The 18379-nt window shown below is 36.7% G+C and overlaps 2 protein-coding genes and 1 long non-coding RNA gene across 4 annotated transcripts in view; 2 read left to right on the top strand and 1 right to left on the bottom strand.

Moving 5' to 3' along the window:
- Positions 1 to 11476, top strand: part of LOC111818126 — a 19439-nt gene extending 7963 nt beyond the window's left edge. The window contains exons 2-3 of the long non-coding RNA XR_002822190.1: positions 3178 to 3189; positions 11467 to 11476. This is a non-coding gene — a long non-coding RNA (uncharacterized LOC111818126). The remainder of the gene's footprint in view (positions 1 to 3177; positions 3190 to 11466) is intronic.
- LOC101567376 (olfactory receptor 143-like) lies at positions 8467 to 9408 on the bottom strand. Its single transcript, XM_004636378.1, has one exon. It carries the CDS (start codon positions 9406 to 9408, stop codon positions 8467 to 8469), a length of 942 nt encoding a protein of 313 aa, XP_004636435.1.
- Positions 11477 to 14599: 3123 nt separating the features above from the next.
- On the top strand, positions 14600 to 17812 carry LOC101567781 (olfactory receptor 147-like). 2 transcript variants are annotated; one of them, XM_023721162.1, is made up of 2 exons: positions 14600 to 15484; positions 17786 to 17812. In XM_023721162.1, the coding sequence occupies exons 1-2, from the start codon at positions 14600 to 14602 to the stop codon at positions 17810 to 17812; spliced, it is 912 nt and encodes a 303-aa protein (XP_023576930.1). The 2 variants fall into 2 exon arrangements, with proteins under 2 accessions (XP_023576930.1, XP_023576929.1); XM_023721161.1 differs by lacking the exon at positions 17786 to 17812 and having other exon boundaries at positions 14600 to 15499.
- The last annotated feature ends 567 nt before the right edge of the window (positions 17813 to 18379 follow it).

The following is an 18379-nucleotide window of genomic DNA, read 5'->3' as shown; positions in this document are numbered from 1 at the left end:
TGCTTCTCAACTGTAGGTGCTCCAGACTTGCTCTCTGTCACTAACACTAAATGTACATTTTTTTTTCTCATTGTCATCAAACATCAAAGAGAAATGTATGTACCTTTCTGTAAATTCTCTTTAATTTCTCAGCAAAATCTAAAAGGGGAAGGAAAAAGCCCATGAGAATTAAAACTTACATGTTTTTAGCCAGTGAGGAGCTAATGAACCCTGCTAATAGGAGGTGTGTTTTCATGCAAATTATACTTCTGAGCTTACGAGCTTCTAATTATATCTTAATAAATATATTTTATTACTAGAGAAAAATGGGTTTTTAGGGAAAATAATGTGAAATTCTGGAAATTTTGTTTTGGGCAGAGAAGAACATAAGCCATGTTTTATCACATTGCCATCCTGTTGCACTGCAGCTTGTGTATAGCATGCTAAAATAAACTTTGTGTGAGTGAAGAAAAAAAAAATCACCAACAAAGTAAAAAGAAAACCCACAAATTGAGAAAAAAAATATACAGACTGTCCCTCAGACAAAGGACTCCTATCTATAACATATAATTAAAAAAAAATCAGGCCTTGGAGAATCAAAGACCCAATCCAAAAATGGGTGTCTGAACTGAATATACACTTCTCGGAGGAAGAAATGCAAATGACAAATAAATGCATTAAAAAATATCCAACATCATTGGGCATTCAAGAGACACAAATGAAAATGCTGAGATTCTATCTTCCACCAGAAAGAATGGCTATTATCAAGAAGTCAACCAAAAAGCAAATGCTGGAGAGGCTGTGGGGTAAAAGGAATCCTTCTCCACTGTTGCTGGAAGTGAAGACTGGTACAACCATTATGGAAATCACTATGAAGATTCTTCAAAAAGCTAGGATTGGAGGTCCCATTCAAGCCAGCAATTCCCTTCCTAGATATTTTTCCAAAAGAAATGAAATCATCATACCACAGCAATATATGTGCACCCATGTTTATAGCGACACAACTAGTTATAGCTTGATCTTGGAAACAGCCCAAATGTGCACCAACTAAACAATGGATAAAAAGATGTACTATATTGATACAATTTTTATGATTGTTACACAATTGGACATTACTCTGTTCTAAAAAAAATACATTTGAGGCTTTTATATATAAATGGAGGCAACTAAAGACTGTACTGATAAGTGAAATAAATCAGACCTGCATATGTAAACATTATATTGTCTCACGTGAGAACCTGAAAGAGTAAATAAAATTAGATAAATACAATAGATACTATGAAAGGTAACACATTTGTTCAATGTGAAGGAAAAACTGAGATGAAGAAAAAGATGAAAGAAGGGGAAAAACTTACGTATGTATATATGCAGGATAGTTTGGATAATTGAACCACTGATTTCTGCTGGTCTATTGAAAGGAGTAGTTAATGCTTAAAATTTATCTTATTTTTTTTCTTCTTAATTTCTTATAACTTTCTTTGTGTTATTTTGTTCTTTTTTTTAACAAATTTTGCAGGCTTGTATCTGGTAACCTAAACAACTTATTTGAAGATAACAACATTCAATATAGCAATGATTATTGAATTCCTATTGCTTTGTTTAATGAAATTTGCATCATTTCTAATTCTTTTTCTTACTATTTTATATTATTCAAAAAAATTAAATAAAGTCAATAGTATTTGTGTACACTAATAATGAACTCAATAAAAAGCTAATTATGAAAATAACACCATTGACAGCAACATGATAAATGAAATATCTAGGCAATAATATAACTTCAGTGGTGAAATGACTGTATAAAAGCACCATAGTACTTTGGATAAATATTGAAGAGAATAGCAGAAAATGGAAAGTTGTCCCCAGTTCCTGAAGAGGCAGAACCAGTGTTATGGCATATGTCTAGATGTCTCCTGAAAGCCTCACACTCTCTTAGGTGGGGCATTACAGAAGTGGCTGGATTTAGGCTGTGTGAAGGGAGATTAAGGGTGGGATACTGAGATTGAATGTATGAGTGATGGAAGCACTACCTGGGTATGGTTGTTAATAATCAATAGACTTGCTTCCTAGATGAAATGTAAAAAGATTGATAAAAGCAAAGTCCTTGCCATGGCTTCTGCCACTGCTTCTCGCTATCCTCTACCCACTACACCATTTATGATTTCTCCTCTGTACTGTTCCACTGGCATACTGCCTCCCCTGGAAGCCAGCCAGCTATGGATTGAAACTTCTTCTCCAAACTAGAGGCTGAAATAAACCATTCCTCCTTTAACTTTGGGTATCTGGTATTTTTTTCTCTGCAACAAAAATATAACTAAGAAGACAATCGTCATTGTCTGATGGTCATATTCCCAATTCAGTCCCACTAAAATGCAAACATCATACTTTACAGGTTGAGAGAAAATAATCCAAAAATTCATATGGAACCAGAAGAGCTCTAGCTTATCCAAAACAATCTTGAGCAACACAAGCAAAGCATGAGGCATAACATTCCTGACTTCAAGCTGTACTTTAAAGCCTCAATAATAAAAATAGCACAGGGTCAGAACAAAAACAAATAAATGGAACAAAGTAGAGGATACAGAAAAGTTCCAGACAGGTTCAGCTGTTTAATCTTGAAAAAACAGTCAAATGCTCTCATTGGAGGAAACAGCCTACTCAACAAATGGTCCATGGAAAACTGACTATCTATTTGGAGAAAATAGAAAATGGACCCATATCTATCACCATTTACTAAATGAAAACCAAAATAGGTCAGTGATCTGAACATTAAGAGAGAGACATGAAACTACTGGAAGACATAAAGGTAAAGCATCTTTGTTTGTCAAGGTGTAGTTTAAAAGGTTCATGAGAGAGACTGCTTTGGTGTAAATGACAGATTTTCCTCCTCCATGGACAAACTTTAGATTGTTACTTAAGTACATCTGATGCAAACAAGAGAGAAACTGAAATCAAGTAGAAACTGCAGGTGCTGAAAGCTTTGGAGCTGCCCTTGGTATAGGTGATATGGACGATAATGTAGAGATAAAACCATAGAGATAAAGATGGGTGAACATGGTACAGTTATGCCCAACATGTTATCAGCTCACTGACATAGGTGCTGATGCAAGACAGCTATATCACGGGGTAAATGTCTCAGGAAAAGTAGTTGATGATGTTTACATATCCCATGTACAACATGGCACCAGAAAATGTCATCAGGTATGAACAAGAGTAAGACTGCAACATACTTTAGGACACCTGGCAAAATTATACAAAAGTGGATTACAGATGGCCACACAGTAGTGATCATAAGATTTAGACATCAGCATATAGCACTAAGAAATCATATGTATATACATATATATATATGTCATATATCCCATATAAGTTATAGCTTTCTTTAATATGTAGTTTGATAGCATTTAGGATGAAAACACAGAGAGAAAAAATACATAATTAAACAGGAAAAAAGTACACAGGGTTTGAAAGTATAAACTCAACCCAATAGAGAAAGCTCAAGTTTCCCAATATAGTGAACATATGCAATACTAGACATAAAAACAAGAGGGTATTGTAAGATTACACTGGTTTGTTAACTCCACAAGAATGAATTAAGTCACAAAAGGGCCTTTCACAGGAGATATTCTTCTCCAAATCAGTGGAGCACAGGAAAAACAATAATGCAGTAGAGAAAAATTTGGCCCTCCCAATCTACTTCTTCCCTTGTGCATGAAATGCATTCTAGAAAGGCCTGAAAGTACACCCAGAAAGTCCCCCAGAATCAGCCTGTGTACAGCACAACTGCAGAAAAGATTCAGTGAGACTGAAAAGTAAAAGATGACCTCTGGAGAAAACACAGCATAACAAAGAATTCATAGAACATAATTTTCCTCATCATATCTTCTATCCTTAGATCCCTCCGTGGTAAACAAAGCTAGAGGCAGGGGCCTTTATAAACTGGCGCTGGCTTTTAATGCAGATTAGACTCTGGTGGAGTGAGAGCCAAAGCATTATTTTATAATTCAAAACTAAAGCATTAAATTCTAAGAGAGGTTATTTATTGTTCCATGACACAGAAAAAGGAATATATCTGGGAGAGTGAGAGCTCTTCCATGGAAAGAAAAGTATTGATGGAGGTGCTATGATACTTGTCTACATTAATATCTTCAAGCACTCTCTGAGGCCTGGAGCACTGTCTTTTGTTAGTTTTCTTGAGTTGTAGGATTTTGGGAAAGAGGAGATTGTTGACATGGATTAGGGTGCTGGCCTTCCATCTTATACTAAGGACATCAATATACATGAAAATCAGAAATGTCATTCTCATTCCAGACCTAGGGCTTCTTGATCCTGTGTTTTTATCCTTTATTCCTGCATTTGGAGAAATCACTATGCGGTTCCAACATTTATTGTCTTGTGATTCTGGGAGAATGCAATGACAACTCCATTTCTGATATACCTTGGAATTTTTTCTCAGTATGTCATGATTTGTTATGAGGACATTGGCCATCTAGCATCAGAGAAAGTCTTTAATATTAGTACATTTGTCACTTATAAGACACAGAGGATTTAATGTGATTGTCTCTATCAAATCCCTTGATTATAAATGAAACATAGGGATATGCAATCTTTTCCCCAGAGAACAAATGCTAGGTGTGAATATGATGTAAGGAGATTGTATTTACGTCCAAGCCCATGCTCTGTTTTTAGCACCTGAGACCCTCACGATTTTACTCAAGTTCCCCTTCATCCTAGACTGTGCATCCTCCAAGTGAGAGGCAATGATAAAACGCCATCTCCCCATTAGTTTTAGCTCTGTAAGAATTCTGCTTGGGTTCTTTCGGTCTTTTTTCATGCATCCTAAACCAATGTCTCCCACATTGTTGCTTCCAGACTTCCTCACTTCTATTACTAAAAACAGAGAAAGGTCCATTGGGCCACTAAAGGTGTATCAACTGCAATCACCTCAAAATATCTTTCAATGACTTATGTTCCTCGTACTTGTAAATATTCTATGGAATTTCTACCTGAGTGTCTTGCTCAGTCTTCAAATAGAATTCAGTCATAAGATGATCAGTTCCTTCATCATAGAAAAAGTAGATGCCATGACATTCAAAGATCTGTTTTAATCTCTCCTCCTCACCATGTTTATTAACCATAATACCTTGGGTATCTTGTTGAACCTCTCTGGGCTTGAAATTCATAATTTCTAAAATAGTGATAGTGATAGTTGTATCTCATTTGTTGCTGCTTGGTACAATTAAATAAGATACTATAAGTCAAATGAGTACCCTATTCCTAGAATATGGCAAATTGTCAACAAATATTAGCTGTCATTGGGCATAACTCCTAGTACATTTCTATGATAATTCTTATCAGACATTTCCCACTTTATCTTTCATATTTCTCTAAGAACTCTTATGATCTATAAGGATAACGATCACATTTTTCTTATTTACTACTTTCCTCCCAGTAATAAGTTCACTATGGAAGATCTAGTAAGAACTTCTGAAATATTTATGGAACTTACACTTTTTGACCGAACAACTCTAACCTTTCCAACATTTTGGGAATACAGGTGATATGGCCACAACGACTTCCATCACTTTTCCTCTGTGACAACTCATGCTGAACCACATTTTTAACAAAACATCTAGAATAAACAAATGTATATTCAGAACACAAATTGACTGCATCCCTACTTCCCAGAGCATTTAATTCTGAAGCATACTAATGAACTTTACTGCCCAAGATATTGACCCATATATATCAGATCAATTAATGTTATGGATAGTGCATGAGTAATTTAATGAGAAAATCATAAGCTTTTCAAAGTATTAACTTAGCCATGAGTATATAAGTGATGCAAAGAAATGAGTTAATGTTGTAATCATATACGTTATCAACGTGATATGCGGATGGTAAACAAATATGTCAAATAATGTCACTAGTCATTCAGGAAATGAAAATTAAACAGAAATCAAATAGCACTACAAAACTAGTAGATGAGCTAAAGACTTTTTAAAAGAACTCTTAGTACTGGTGAGTATGCAGAAAAACTGGAATTCTCACACATTACTAAATAGATGTAAAATCAGTCTGTTCAAAATAGTGCAACACTTTTTTCTACAATTGCCTTTATGCAAGTATTTATAGAAAAGAAAGGAAAACACACACAAAAATGTGCATTTGTATTTATAGTAGTTTTATTATATTTTATCATACAAATGGATAAATTATAGTATATCCATACAATGAACACTACTCATGAATAAAGAAGCATCAGTGGTGAATACACTTAACAAAATGGATGAATCTGAAATTCATTAAGTTACAAGAAAGTAGCTAAACTAAAACAGTGCATTATGTGACCACACTTACCTAGAATTGTGATAAATACAAAACCACAGCAACAGAAAGGAAGGCAGTAGGTGCTAATAGATGGTTGGAGGTTTTGACTACAAAGAAGATAAGGAAATGTCTTGAATTTAGTGATGGTTATTCTGTTTCCTGTGTTTTACACAAAATTATTCACTAAATACTGTGACTTTTTACTCTTTGATAATAAAGAAAATTTAAACACATGTATATATTTCCATTTTAGATCTTCACATTGACTAGGATGCCTAAAATAGTCTATGTTGATTCAATATGTACTTCAGTGTGAAAGTGAAATCAGTTTTATTCACTATGTTAAAATATGCACTACAATGACTATAAAGAAACAAATCAAGGTAAATACTAGGCATTCAGACTTTGTTTGAAAAATTAAGTTATGAATATATTATAACAGTTACATTAAATATTAGTGTCAGGCCTGACCTGAGAGTGACTAGAGAGAGACCTGGGGTTCCCACTACAAACAACAGACTCCCCCTACTGACAATGGCTTGCCTTCTGCAAACATGAAGTAGGGACAGTGGAAACATTTAGGTTCAGACTTGGAGTCATCATGGCGCCAGCTCTATCTGCACACCTGTGCTGATTTTCCGTGCAGTTTTGACTTCAAACAATTCATCCAGAACCCTTGATGTTAGGACTTCAATTCTAAACTCTATATAGGTAGCCTCCCCTCCAGATAGCTGCTAATATTGCTCAGTTGTCACCTTGCATTTTTGTAGTTGGGCAGTATATATACATATAGATGGCTAGTCCTCAATACTCATACACAGGAAGGATTTCTACAACTGGAGGATGGGGTAGAAGGTAATGCTGTTTTCCTTTTTCTTTTTGTTGATAGAACTTGAAGTTACCAGTTAAGATAAACTCCTATTATGTCTTTCCTCCATCCATCCTCTAGCCTGTAACTAAAATTAGGGCATATCAGTATTAATCTGCAACCACCCCATAGACTGTTGCTTTGCCATAGTCACCTTAGCTCAGGGTATTAGCAACATTTTCAGGCTTATGCTGCAATAATTCTCTAGAATTTTTCTCTGCTCCTTCACAGTGTTTTTTTTCTTCCTCCCATTGTTCATAGAATGCACAACTGGTTGAAAGACTGGACTTTGCATCATTAACTGTGTGGCTATAAGCAAGTGACACAACCATCACCTCATTGAGAGAGGATAAAATGACATCATTAATGGAAACTTTAAAGAGCATGACTCCCAGCATGAGCCATTGGGTTAAGTTATCTGTCCAAGTGGCAAAAGAAAGAAGACAACTTTAAGTCCCAACTGGGCAAGATTCATTCCATATAATTTATGCGTGTTTAAAGGGATGACAACAGACTTTGTCTTACAAAACACAATCTTTGTTATGTAGTTGAAGAAATAAAGAATCTGAGCATCACATCTGACACAGTGCTCACTAGCAAGGAATACCACTGTGTGATTCTGACACAAACCACAGATACATGGACAAACTGATGCTCTCAGTTGGATGTATTAAAAAATACCATTTGACCAACATATTATCTTTGCTAGTGGCATTTGAAAAAGTTCAGCACTGTCATAATCCTCATCCAGCCTCATATGTCCACAAGCATAAAAATCTTAGTTTCAGATAACAATTTCATTGGAGATATGAAGCTAAAATTCTCAAAATATCCACTATCAAAAAATGCTAAGAAATTCTGGCAATACTTACCAGTTCTACAATTTTTTTTCCTTTTTGTTTTAATGTAGTTATAAGCACTAGAGCATCTGAAACAGGAATAATTTTATAATTTTTTCTTTGGGAGGAGGAGACATATTTTAAAAAGTGGGTGGTGTTATCTATATAGAGAGCAAAAGTTATCATCCCTGTGTCTTTCTCTTGAATTACGAATAGACACTAGCTTGGAAGCACCTTAGAACTGAGATTGAGTCTCAAGTCTAAGAACAGGCACTTGTGTCATTGCATGATGGGCAAAGAGGAGAAAGCTAGTACTATAGAATTCCCATCCACATGGTAGAAATAAAGATGAAGAGAAGAGGGAAAAAAGAATAGAAGGAGGTGGACAAGACCCAGAAATGAAGAAAATGACCCAGAAATGTGGGCAGGGTCCCAGGCAGCTTCACTGTTCACTCAGTTTGTGCTTCTCTTCAGGGCTTTATTCAGAGCAAGTCTGACATCCTTATTCCTGAGACTATAAATGAGGGGGTTCAGCATGGTCACCACAAGTGTATAAAACACTGAGAAAAACTTGCCCCGGTCCACTGAGCTAGCAGATGATGGCTTGATGTAAGTGAGTATCCCTGAGCCATAGAACAGGCCAACAGTTATTATGTGGGAACCACAAGTACTGATGGCTTTGGATGAAGCCCTAGCAGATGATATATGAATGATATTAAAGAGAATCAAAGCATAAGAGATGAAGATAATGAGGCTAGAAACTATGATCACTGTGCCCACAACAACAGAACTCAGAAGCTCATTGACATAGGTGCTGCTGCAGGAGAGCTGGAGCAGGGGGAGGATGTCACACATGTAATGATTGATGATGTTGGAATCACAAAAGATGAGCCTGATCATACATCCTGTGTGAAGCATGGCACCAGCAAATCCCATCAGGTAGGAGCCAAACATCAGCAGAGAACAGGTTCTAGGGGATATGATGGCTGTGTACTGGAGGGGCTGACAAATGGCCACATAGCGGTCATAAGCCATAGCTGTCAGTACGTAGCACTCAGAGTTGACAAAAAAGCAAAAGAAGAATAGCTGAGTCATACATGCTGTATATGAGATGATGTTCCTCTCTGAAACAAAGCCCATCAGCATTTTTGGAGTACAGACAAATGAATAACATAAATCAATAAAGGACAAATTGAAGAGAAAAAAGTACATGGGTGTGTGAAGGTGTGAGTTCAGGAAAATTAGGTTAATTAAGCTCAAGTTTCCCACAACAGTGACTATATTGTTCACCAAGAACAAGAAAAAGAGGGGCAATTGTAGCTCAGGCTTGTCTGTCAATCCCATCAGAATAAATTCCATCACTGAAGAGTTGTTTTCTATATTCATTTCCTTCATAGTTCTGCAGAAAGAGAAGACGACAGTGATATTAACAATAAATCTTCAGAGAGGGGAGTGGGAGAGAGAGAGAGAGACAGACATACAGACAGTCAGACAAAGAGACAGAGACAGATAGAGAGAGACAAAGACTGAAAAATTGAGAGAGAGAGAGACTGCTTTACAAGTTGTCTGACAACATGCACAAGGCCTCTAAAGAGCAGGCTTCCTATACTGATTTCTGAGGAATCCTGATTTTCTACTTATCCCTCTATATAGTGTCTCTCCTCTTTCCAGAAAGCATTCTGGTAAATCTAACAATACGTCTGAATATTATTGCCTCACTTCAGTCTTCACTGTAGGTGAGGGCTGTGAAAAGTAATAAATAAGGGGTGTTCCCACAAACCCATGATTTATATAGTTTGACACGTAAAGGTCAGGATGCTCACCTTTACACTAGAGATCTCCCTGTTCTGGGATCTGAAGGATCCTTCCTCTCCAATGTCCTGAGATGCATGTAGTCAAAGTGTTTGATGTTGCAGGAGGTAATGGCCATCAGTGCATATATACACATTAGAGGAGTATTCTGGGCAATAAACCATAGTTTTCTAGGACTTCTCTAAAAAGTTCTTTTCATTTGCAAGAAAGAAAACAACAATCTTATATGAGCTCCCAAAATATTACCTCACTCAAATGAGAATCTATGAGACCTATAGTTCCATAGCAAATGGTGAGCTGCACGGAAAGGAATTCTCTTTTTGCCACTTCCTCTTGAGTTCAGTGAGCCCCTTGAGGGTCCAAATCACTAAGCATGTGTTTACATCCTGTACTACAAACCTAACATTGGAGATTTACTTATAGTTTTACCTGAGTTAAATTTACCATCAGGAATACCTAGTCTCCTGGGCAGAGAAGCAGATAGCCCACTTTGTAACTGTCTTCATCATGTCCTGAAGAGCTCTATAAGAAGGTTGAGAGCATAGCCATTTGCTATTCCTAGTATGTTCCTACAAGCTTTGTGACTTCATTAATAAATATTAAGCTAGATCATAGTTTTAAGACTGTATGTGCTTATGAATTTCACCCCAATAATGGGCTACTGTAGCAAAAATCTTTTTTTTTTTTTTTTTTTTTTTTCGGAACCAGGGATTGAACTCGGGCCCTTATGCTTGCCAGGGAAGCGCTTATTCTACTGAGCCATCTCCCTGGCCCCAAAACAATCTTGAAAGAACAAGAACAGTTAGCCAATATGTCTGAGTTTAAATCTCAACTTTTGAACTCCCCAAAATGCAACTATCAGTAAGTGATAACTCTCTGACCATTGTTTACATATATGTATATTTATATCTATATATACTTGTGTATATCTATAAAATGATGCTCATCAAAATATTTCCCTTTGGGATGTCATGAAAATTAAATGTAATGATTCACACAAAGTATTGGAATTGTGATATATTCAATGAACTTGCAAAAGGAGCTGAAAAGCAGGCAGGAGAAGCTATCTTACCTTCAGACAAAGTGAACTTCAAGCAAAGCTGATCATGAGATAATGAATATCAACATATATGGTTAAAAGGAACAATTTATAGGAAGAGATTAAAGACTGTAAATGTAATGACTGGATGCTGGCATACCCAGTATCCTGAAGCAAAAATTGGATACGAAAGTTCAGATGGAAATTGACACAATCATAGTGGGGAAATTCAATATCACAGTCTCGTAACTAAGTCAACTTGGCAAATGCGACAAGAAAAATAAGAGTTGGACCACTCTACCAAACAAATGGAATTGAGTAATATCTGCACAGTGTTTCCTCTAACAATAATAGAATAGACATTTTCATCAAAAGCACAAAGAACGTTCTCTGAAATAGAATGGAAATGCTCAAGGTGCAATATGTATATGTAACAGTTCTCAAAAATGAATGTCACTACATGTATTGTAAATATATACTATTAAAAATCCCAATTCTCCTATACTAACAATTGAATTAAATAAAGTGGAAGTCAGTGCTCTTAAAGAATTGTTGTTTTTTACTACTGAACACTAAAAGACTTCAGTGTTTTCAGTAATGAGAGAAGGGAAAATGAACAGAGAGCGCAAAAAAATTACTACTGATTCTTTGAGCCATTTCAATTTTAGTTCAGTGCACGCTGATAAACATAAGTCTAGTTTTAGTCCTTAGCATGTCAAAGCCAGTTTTTCCAGCACTGCATTCAAGAGGCTTTTACTTCCAGTGAATGTGTTTGTCTCCTTTGTCAAAAATAAGGGGGCTGGTGGGGCTGGGCAGATAGCTTGGTAGTCTAAGCACCTGCCTGGCAAGCAGAAGGTATCAAGTTTGAACAACAGCCCTATATGCGATGCGTGCCCCAGAAGCCTGGGTTTGCCTTGCCAGCCACTGAAACTGGGCATGGTGGCACATGCCTGTAATCCCAGTGCTGGGGAGGCTGAGACAGGGAGGTCACCATGATTCTGAGTTCCATAGCAAGACCCTATACCAAATAAATAAATAAATAAATAAATAAATAAATAAAGGCAGTGTTATAATTTTTGAGCATTTTAATATTACACTACTTTTGAAGGCTTTCATTTCATTTGTAAAAAGTTCTGCTTCACCTTCATTGTATATATTCTGTGGAATGACTTTTATCTTTTAATCAATTTAAATCCTGTCTAAATCAAAAATTCACATCAGAGGGAGCTATTTCCCTAGATTGCTGTGAAAATCTTCATTTCCAGTGGAGAACATTTTTATTCGGGGTTAGTGACCTATTTAGACCACAGAGCATATTTGCTAGTTTATAGAGATGGTTCACATATTTTTCTGGTCTCACTGTGACACTTGTAGTGTAGAAGACAACTCTTATTGATGAAAATTAGAATCTGTAAGAAAGCTTTTCACATAACACCCAATATGCCTCCATGCTTTGTCACAAGTTCTATCCTAAAATATCTACAGAACTGAAGACCTCACAAACCATCTGAGGCAATACATTTCTCCCGTATGTGGACCACTGTTAGCATGGTCAGTGCCTAAGTTAAACCCAGCCACTGTGCTTCTCCGTGCTACCTCTACTATCACATTGTAAGAGTTGCCTGGAAATTCTCTCTTAACGTTCATAAGTATAATTTTTATTACTTATTAATGCAAAATTGTCACAGAATAGATCTCTAGAAATTTGTCAAGGCTTGAAGAAGATGAAAGAGCCTTAAATAGATCTATTGTTTTTTGTCCAGGCCATGCAAAAAAAGAGCATACTCACTATGTACATCATGGGTGTCTGCTACATTTTCTGCCTGTCTAGGTTCATTGATTATTAAGAATAACAAATACAGCCAAGTAATTGACTTTAATACATAACAATTGCTGATCTTTTCTGATCAATGATGCAGCATTGGTCTTTGAATATGAAGAACCAGGGTCAGAAAAAGCCTATGTCCTCGGGGCCGGGGAGATGGCTCAGTGGAATAAGCGCTTCCCTGGCAAGCGCAAGGGCCTGAGTTCAATCCCCGGTTCTGAAAAAAAAAAAAAAAAAAGCCTATGTCCTGTGCCCTGTCACTGTGATGACAGCAGGATAGAGAAGATCATTTTCTGAATAACCTACAAAAAAGATAGGGCCCTGGAGGCATGGTGTGCCTCCATCGTCTCTTACAGGAATTTTCTGCCTATAATTTATGGTTCTTTTAATTGAATAGGGAGCATGACAAGAGGGTAATTCACATGTCCCTGCCTGATTCAATATGGCTGATTTCACACTAGATCCAGCTCAGGAGAAATATAGCTAGTTTGTGGAATTCTCACAAGTGAAATATGCCCATGAATATTTTTGAATTTCTGCACTCATGGGTGAAAAAGGATCTAGGACTTTGTGTTCTATTGCTTGGCTGACTGAAAAGTGAGAGTTTACTTTTGGCTGCGCCTCAGTGGATGTTGAGTCCCTGTAGAAAAGGGAAAGGGAAAGCACAATATTAAGTCCCTGATGAACAACAGACAAATTATGGTTCATGTTACTAATACAATTGCTTCCCATTAAACCTAGGCTCTGTTCCCTGGAGATGACCCTGACCAATTTTGTTTCTTTATTAAGCAAAGTGCATTACATCTTTACTTTCACATGACATATTTTGTGTCTTGTGAAATGGATAAAATTGTTAATCACACCTATTTGCTCTGCTACTTTAGAGGCTCATGTCATAGTACTATATTATTATCTAGAGTCCTCATAAAGATCTCAGAACACACTGAAACCGAAGTGTAGTCTGCAAATGATCTTTCAGGACCTAAGAGGTAAGTTAAGTAAGCACTAAGGAAGAACCAAGGTATCCTGGCCTAACAAATTTGAGTTCCTAAATTCTACTTATATAAATCTCTTTCTTCGAGATTGAACTTCACGGATTAAAGATATTGTTCTTTTGGTGGTGAGCAACCTAAGGGGCACATGTTATTTATTTTGCCTTTTTTTAAAAGATGCTAATGTATGAGTTATTTTTTCTAAATAAAAGCCTCAGTAGTATGGTTTAATTGCAGTGTTGGAACCTTGCAACTCTGGTGCTCTCAACGTTCTATATTGTGTATTCCTGAGATTCAAGTGAAAATGTCCCAGTAGCATAGAGTTCAGAGAAATTAGGGAGCCCAAGGGCATGCTATCACTGTCAGTAATTTCCCCACTATGGATAGAATTCTCTTTTGAATTTAATGATAACTCTTTAATCAATTCCTAGACTCTAGTTCTTGTTTTTTCTCTTAGAAACAGTGTTTTAGTAGTCACATATCCCTGTCTAATCAGTCAATCACCAGGTTGCCAACACCTCTGCCTGAGTTTTTATTGGTGGGATAAGGCTCAGGTGAAGAAAGAAGTGAGATGAGAGCAAGATTATTCTCTCTTGCTACATCTGTCTTCTTCCTTATCCCTTGGGTTTTCAGAAATCATCTATCCATGAGCTTGAACAGGCAGGACAGGCATTCATGGTATGGATAGACTTGGTGGTGTACTTGGCAATACATATTTGTTATGTGTTTTATAAGAAAACATTCACTCATCAGGCTGGGTAGAAATCTTAGGAGCAAAAGCAGATTCTGTGGGTCCGGTTTGGGAAGTTCTCTTAACCCAAAGATATCCCATGTTATGTGAAAAAATATTAGGAGAACAGTTGAGTGTCCTCTAACCTTATGTCGTTTACCTGTGTCTCCCATTTCTCTCATAGAAGAATGGACCCTGAGAATAGCACTTCTGTGAGTGAATTTATTCTCCTGGGATTAACGGAGCAGCCAAGTCTCCAACTCCCCCTGTTCTTCCTATTTCTAGTAATGTACATAGCAACTGTGTTGGGAAATTTGAGCTTAATAACTCTAATTGGGTTAAATTCACACCTTCACACTCCCATGTACTTTTTTCTCTTTAACTTATCTGTCATTGACCTCTCTTACTCTTCTGTTTTTTCACCTAAAATGTTGGTGAATTTCATATCAAAGAAGAATGTTGTCTCTTACACAGGATGTATGATCCAGTTGTACTTTTTCAGTTTCTTTTCCATTGCTGAGTGCTATGTGCTGACAGCAATGGCCTACGATCGCTACGTGGCCATCTGTAGTCCACTTCTGTATAATGCCGTCATGTCCCCTAGAGTATGTTGCAGCCTAATGCTTGACTCACACCTGAAGGCATTCTCTGGGGCCATGGCCCACACGGGGTGCATGCTGAGACTGACCTGCGACGCAAACACCATCAACCACTATTTCTGTGACATTCTCCCTGTGATTCAGCTCTCCTGCACCAGCACCTATGTCAATGAACTGGAGGTTCTCATCGTGGTGGGGATCAACATCATTGTGTCCAGCGTTACCATCATCACCTCTTATGATTTCATCCTCTCTAATATCCTTCAGCTGAGGTCCACTGAGGGCAGGTCCAAAGCCTTCAGCACTTGCAGTTCCCACATAATTGCAGTTGCTCTGTTCTTTGGGTCGGGTGCCTTCATGTACCTTAAGCCTTCCTCGGCTGGATCTATGGATGAGGGAAAGATCTCTTCTGTGTTTTATACCAACACAGTTCCATTAATGAACCCTTTAATTTACAGCTCGAGGAACAATGATGTTAAACAATGTTGACAATGATGTTAAACTTGCCCTGAGGAGAAGGTTGAGCCGGAGAAGGTTTTGATCAGAAATAAGAGGCTTACTCTGTATATATGAAACAAGAAGTTTTGTACATGTAATTCAAATCTCTGGCATATTTCTTATTTACCATGGGGAGAAAAACTAGAGTACTTTTAAAACAATTTATTTTCATTTTTGTGGAGTATTTCTTCCTTTCTTTACTGCACTCATAAATTTTTCACTTCACTTTTTTCTCTTATAGTAGTATTTTAGGTAAGAAATGTATAAATCTTCTTTAAAATTTCTCATTTTCAGGCCGGGGAGATGGATCAGTGGAATATAGCGCTTCCCTGGCAAGCGCAAGGGCCTGAGTTCAATCCCTGGTTCCGCAAAAATAAAAAAATAAAAAATAAAAGAAAAATTCTCATTTTCAATTTCATTTTTGCCTCTAAAGGAAGATTAGCATTTTATGATAATAAAAATAAAATAAGTTGGTCCGGCCAAATAGCTCAACGGATTAAAGCACCTCCAAGCAGGCACAGGGGCTGGGATCTGAAACCCTATGCCTTCCATGCTGGCCCTACCCTGGGAAAGCTGAGATGGCAATTGAGACTGGGTGTGGTGGCACGTGCCTGTAATCTAGCTCTTGGGAGGCTGTAAACAGGCAGATCACTATGAGTCTGCTCTAGTAGTGAGATCCTGAACACCATGTAGACCCTTCCTTAAAATACACAAAATAAGATAAAAATAAGAAATAAGTTTGTGCTGACATTTTGTTATTGCCGGGTGGATTTTCTCTGCCATTTACCCCTTAAAGTTACACAGGAGATTATGAGTTTCTCTTCCAGTGTTAACATCCTGTCCTATGTAAAAATGTGCCTCATATATTTCCTAAGGAAGAAGACTTATACAATCTGTCATCTACTGTCTACTTTACATGTACAAACCCTGTACATTAAACTTCTCTTTACAGAGAATGCTTTTGTTTACTCTGTAACACTGGGACAACATTTGAGAAAGTGTCAGAACATACTTATTGCATGAGTCAGAGAGATTATCAGAGAGGTTATGATTCTACTGAGAGTCACACAGCTTCACAGCTTACTTTGTTTGTTTGTTTGCTTATCTGTTTGTCTGGTTATCTGTTTGTCTGGTTTTTTATTTTACTGTGGTTTGGGGCTTGAACCCAGAGGCAATACACTGAGTTATTTCTTCAGCTATTTTTTAATTTTGAGTTAGGCTTTTGCTAAGTTGCTAACTCGTGTGAGCTGGGCTCCACGCAGTTACTCTCCTGCCTTAGCCTCTCAGATAATTGTGATTACAGACATATCCTACCACATGCAACAATCACAAAGCTTTTGAAAGGAAAACTCGACTAAAGGCAGGCTTCAGCTTTTAAGTCTACACCATTTTCTAGAATCTTTTTTCTTTCAACTTTATGCTCTTATTTATGTTCACTTTTCTCTTTGTTTCAGTAAACACTAAGCACCAGATTACATTTATAGTTTTCAGGTTACCTGTATTTTAGTCCAAGAAAACTGAAGAACCTATTTTAGAGTAGGTAGCAATTTTTAGTTCATTGTTCAGAAAAACAGTTTGATGGGTCTTGTTTATTGCAAAGACAGAGGTATTTCAAAACAAGATACTTGGGAGGTGACTGGCTAAAATAGTTTTGAAAGAAATATTTGGTGAATAAGATAATGTAAGGATGCCTTTTCTGGAGGGTGGTGTGAGATTATTTTCTTGGGCAGAATAGGCAAACAGTGACTAAAGGATCTTCATTCTAGTGAATCATTTGATGTTATATTTTTATAAGATTATCAATAAACTTGATATTGTACCATATTTCTAAACTATACAACAAATAAGGGCATTTTCAAATTTTGTATAACTGATTTCTTGAGCTGTTTCTTTGGATGTTCAAATTGTTAAATCATTGATTTGCAATTTTAAGCAACCAGTCATTTACTATCTGAGTGTAATTTCACCTTGCTTGATTGTTCCTCAGGAATCTTTATTCATGGAAAATAATTGCTATTGATTGCTGTGTTTTATTTTCTTTACTGCTTTTTTCATGAGAGCAAAATGTACCTAACAGTTAATATTTCTGTTGTTTGTAACCCTTTGCAGACAGTGAAGATATATGCATGCTCTGTTATCTACCTTGTCACAAACGGAATGTCACAGAGGGGTGATTAAACCCACTTTTATATCTTTCATTTTGTGATTTTCAAAGAGTGAATGAAATAAGTTTTATATTGAGAAGTTAAGCTCAAGCTCCAGAATTCATTTTTTAAGAAAAAAATCTTAGTTTATAAAACTTAAGAGAAGATAAGTAATAAAAAGAGTATTATCTGATAGCTTTTTATTTAGCAGAGAGAGCAGTATGTACCTATTTGGACTTCATGGTAATGGAAGGGATTCAGGGAAGGTACTTTATCTCCTTAACAGTGTCTCAAGTAAGGATCTTATTGGTTTTGCCTTTGTATTTTAATATGGCTGTTACATCCATCAATAAATGAATGGACCAAGGAAATCTTCCATCTATACATAGCGGGATACGCAGCTACCAAAGAGAACGAATAAATCTTAGGCATTTGTAGAACAATGGATACACTTGGAAAGTACAGTGTTAAGCAACATAGATGAGACACACAGCTGAACTGACTTCTGCTTGCCCTCATTTTAGTAATGCAATGTACAAGTAAAAAGTAAAATAAGAGATCAGTGGAAGGAAGCAATGATAGCTGTAAAAGGGAAAAACATCCATGAGATAGGGAGAGTGGGTGAGAGGAGGAAAAGCAGATAAGCGAAGACTTAAAATGTGTGGTATACATGTTCTATAAATCCACAATTAATGTAAGCATGATATGTTACAAACATGAACTAAAT

This window comes from Octodon degus, unplaced genomic scaffold (genome assembly GCF_000260255.1).
Source record: "Octodon degus isolate 3935 unplaced genomic scaffold, OctDeg1.0 scaffold00080, whole genome shotgun sequence".
Taxonomy (NCBI): domain Eukaryota; kingdom Metazoa; phylum Chordata; class Mammalia; order Rodentia; family Octodontidae; genus Octodon; species Octodon degus.
Note: the sequence above shows the minus strand (reverse complement) of the source record. Positions and strands in the feature narration are given on the sequence as shown.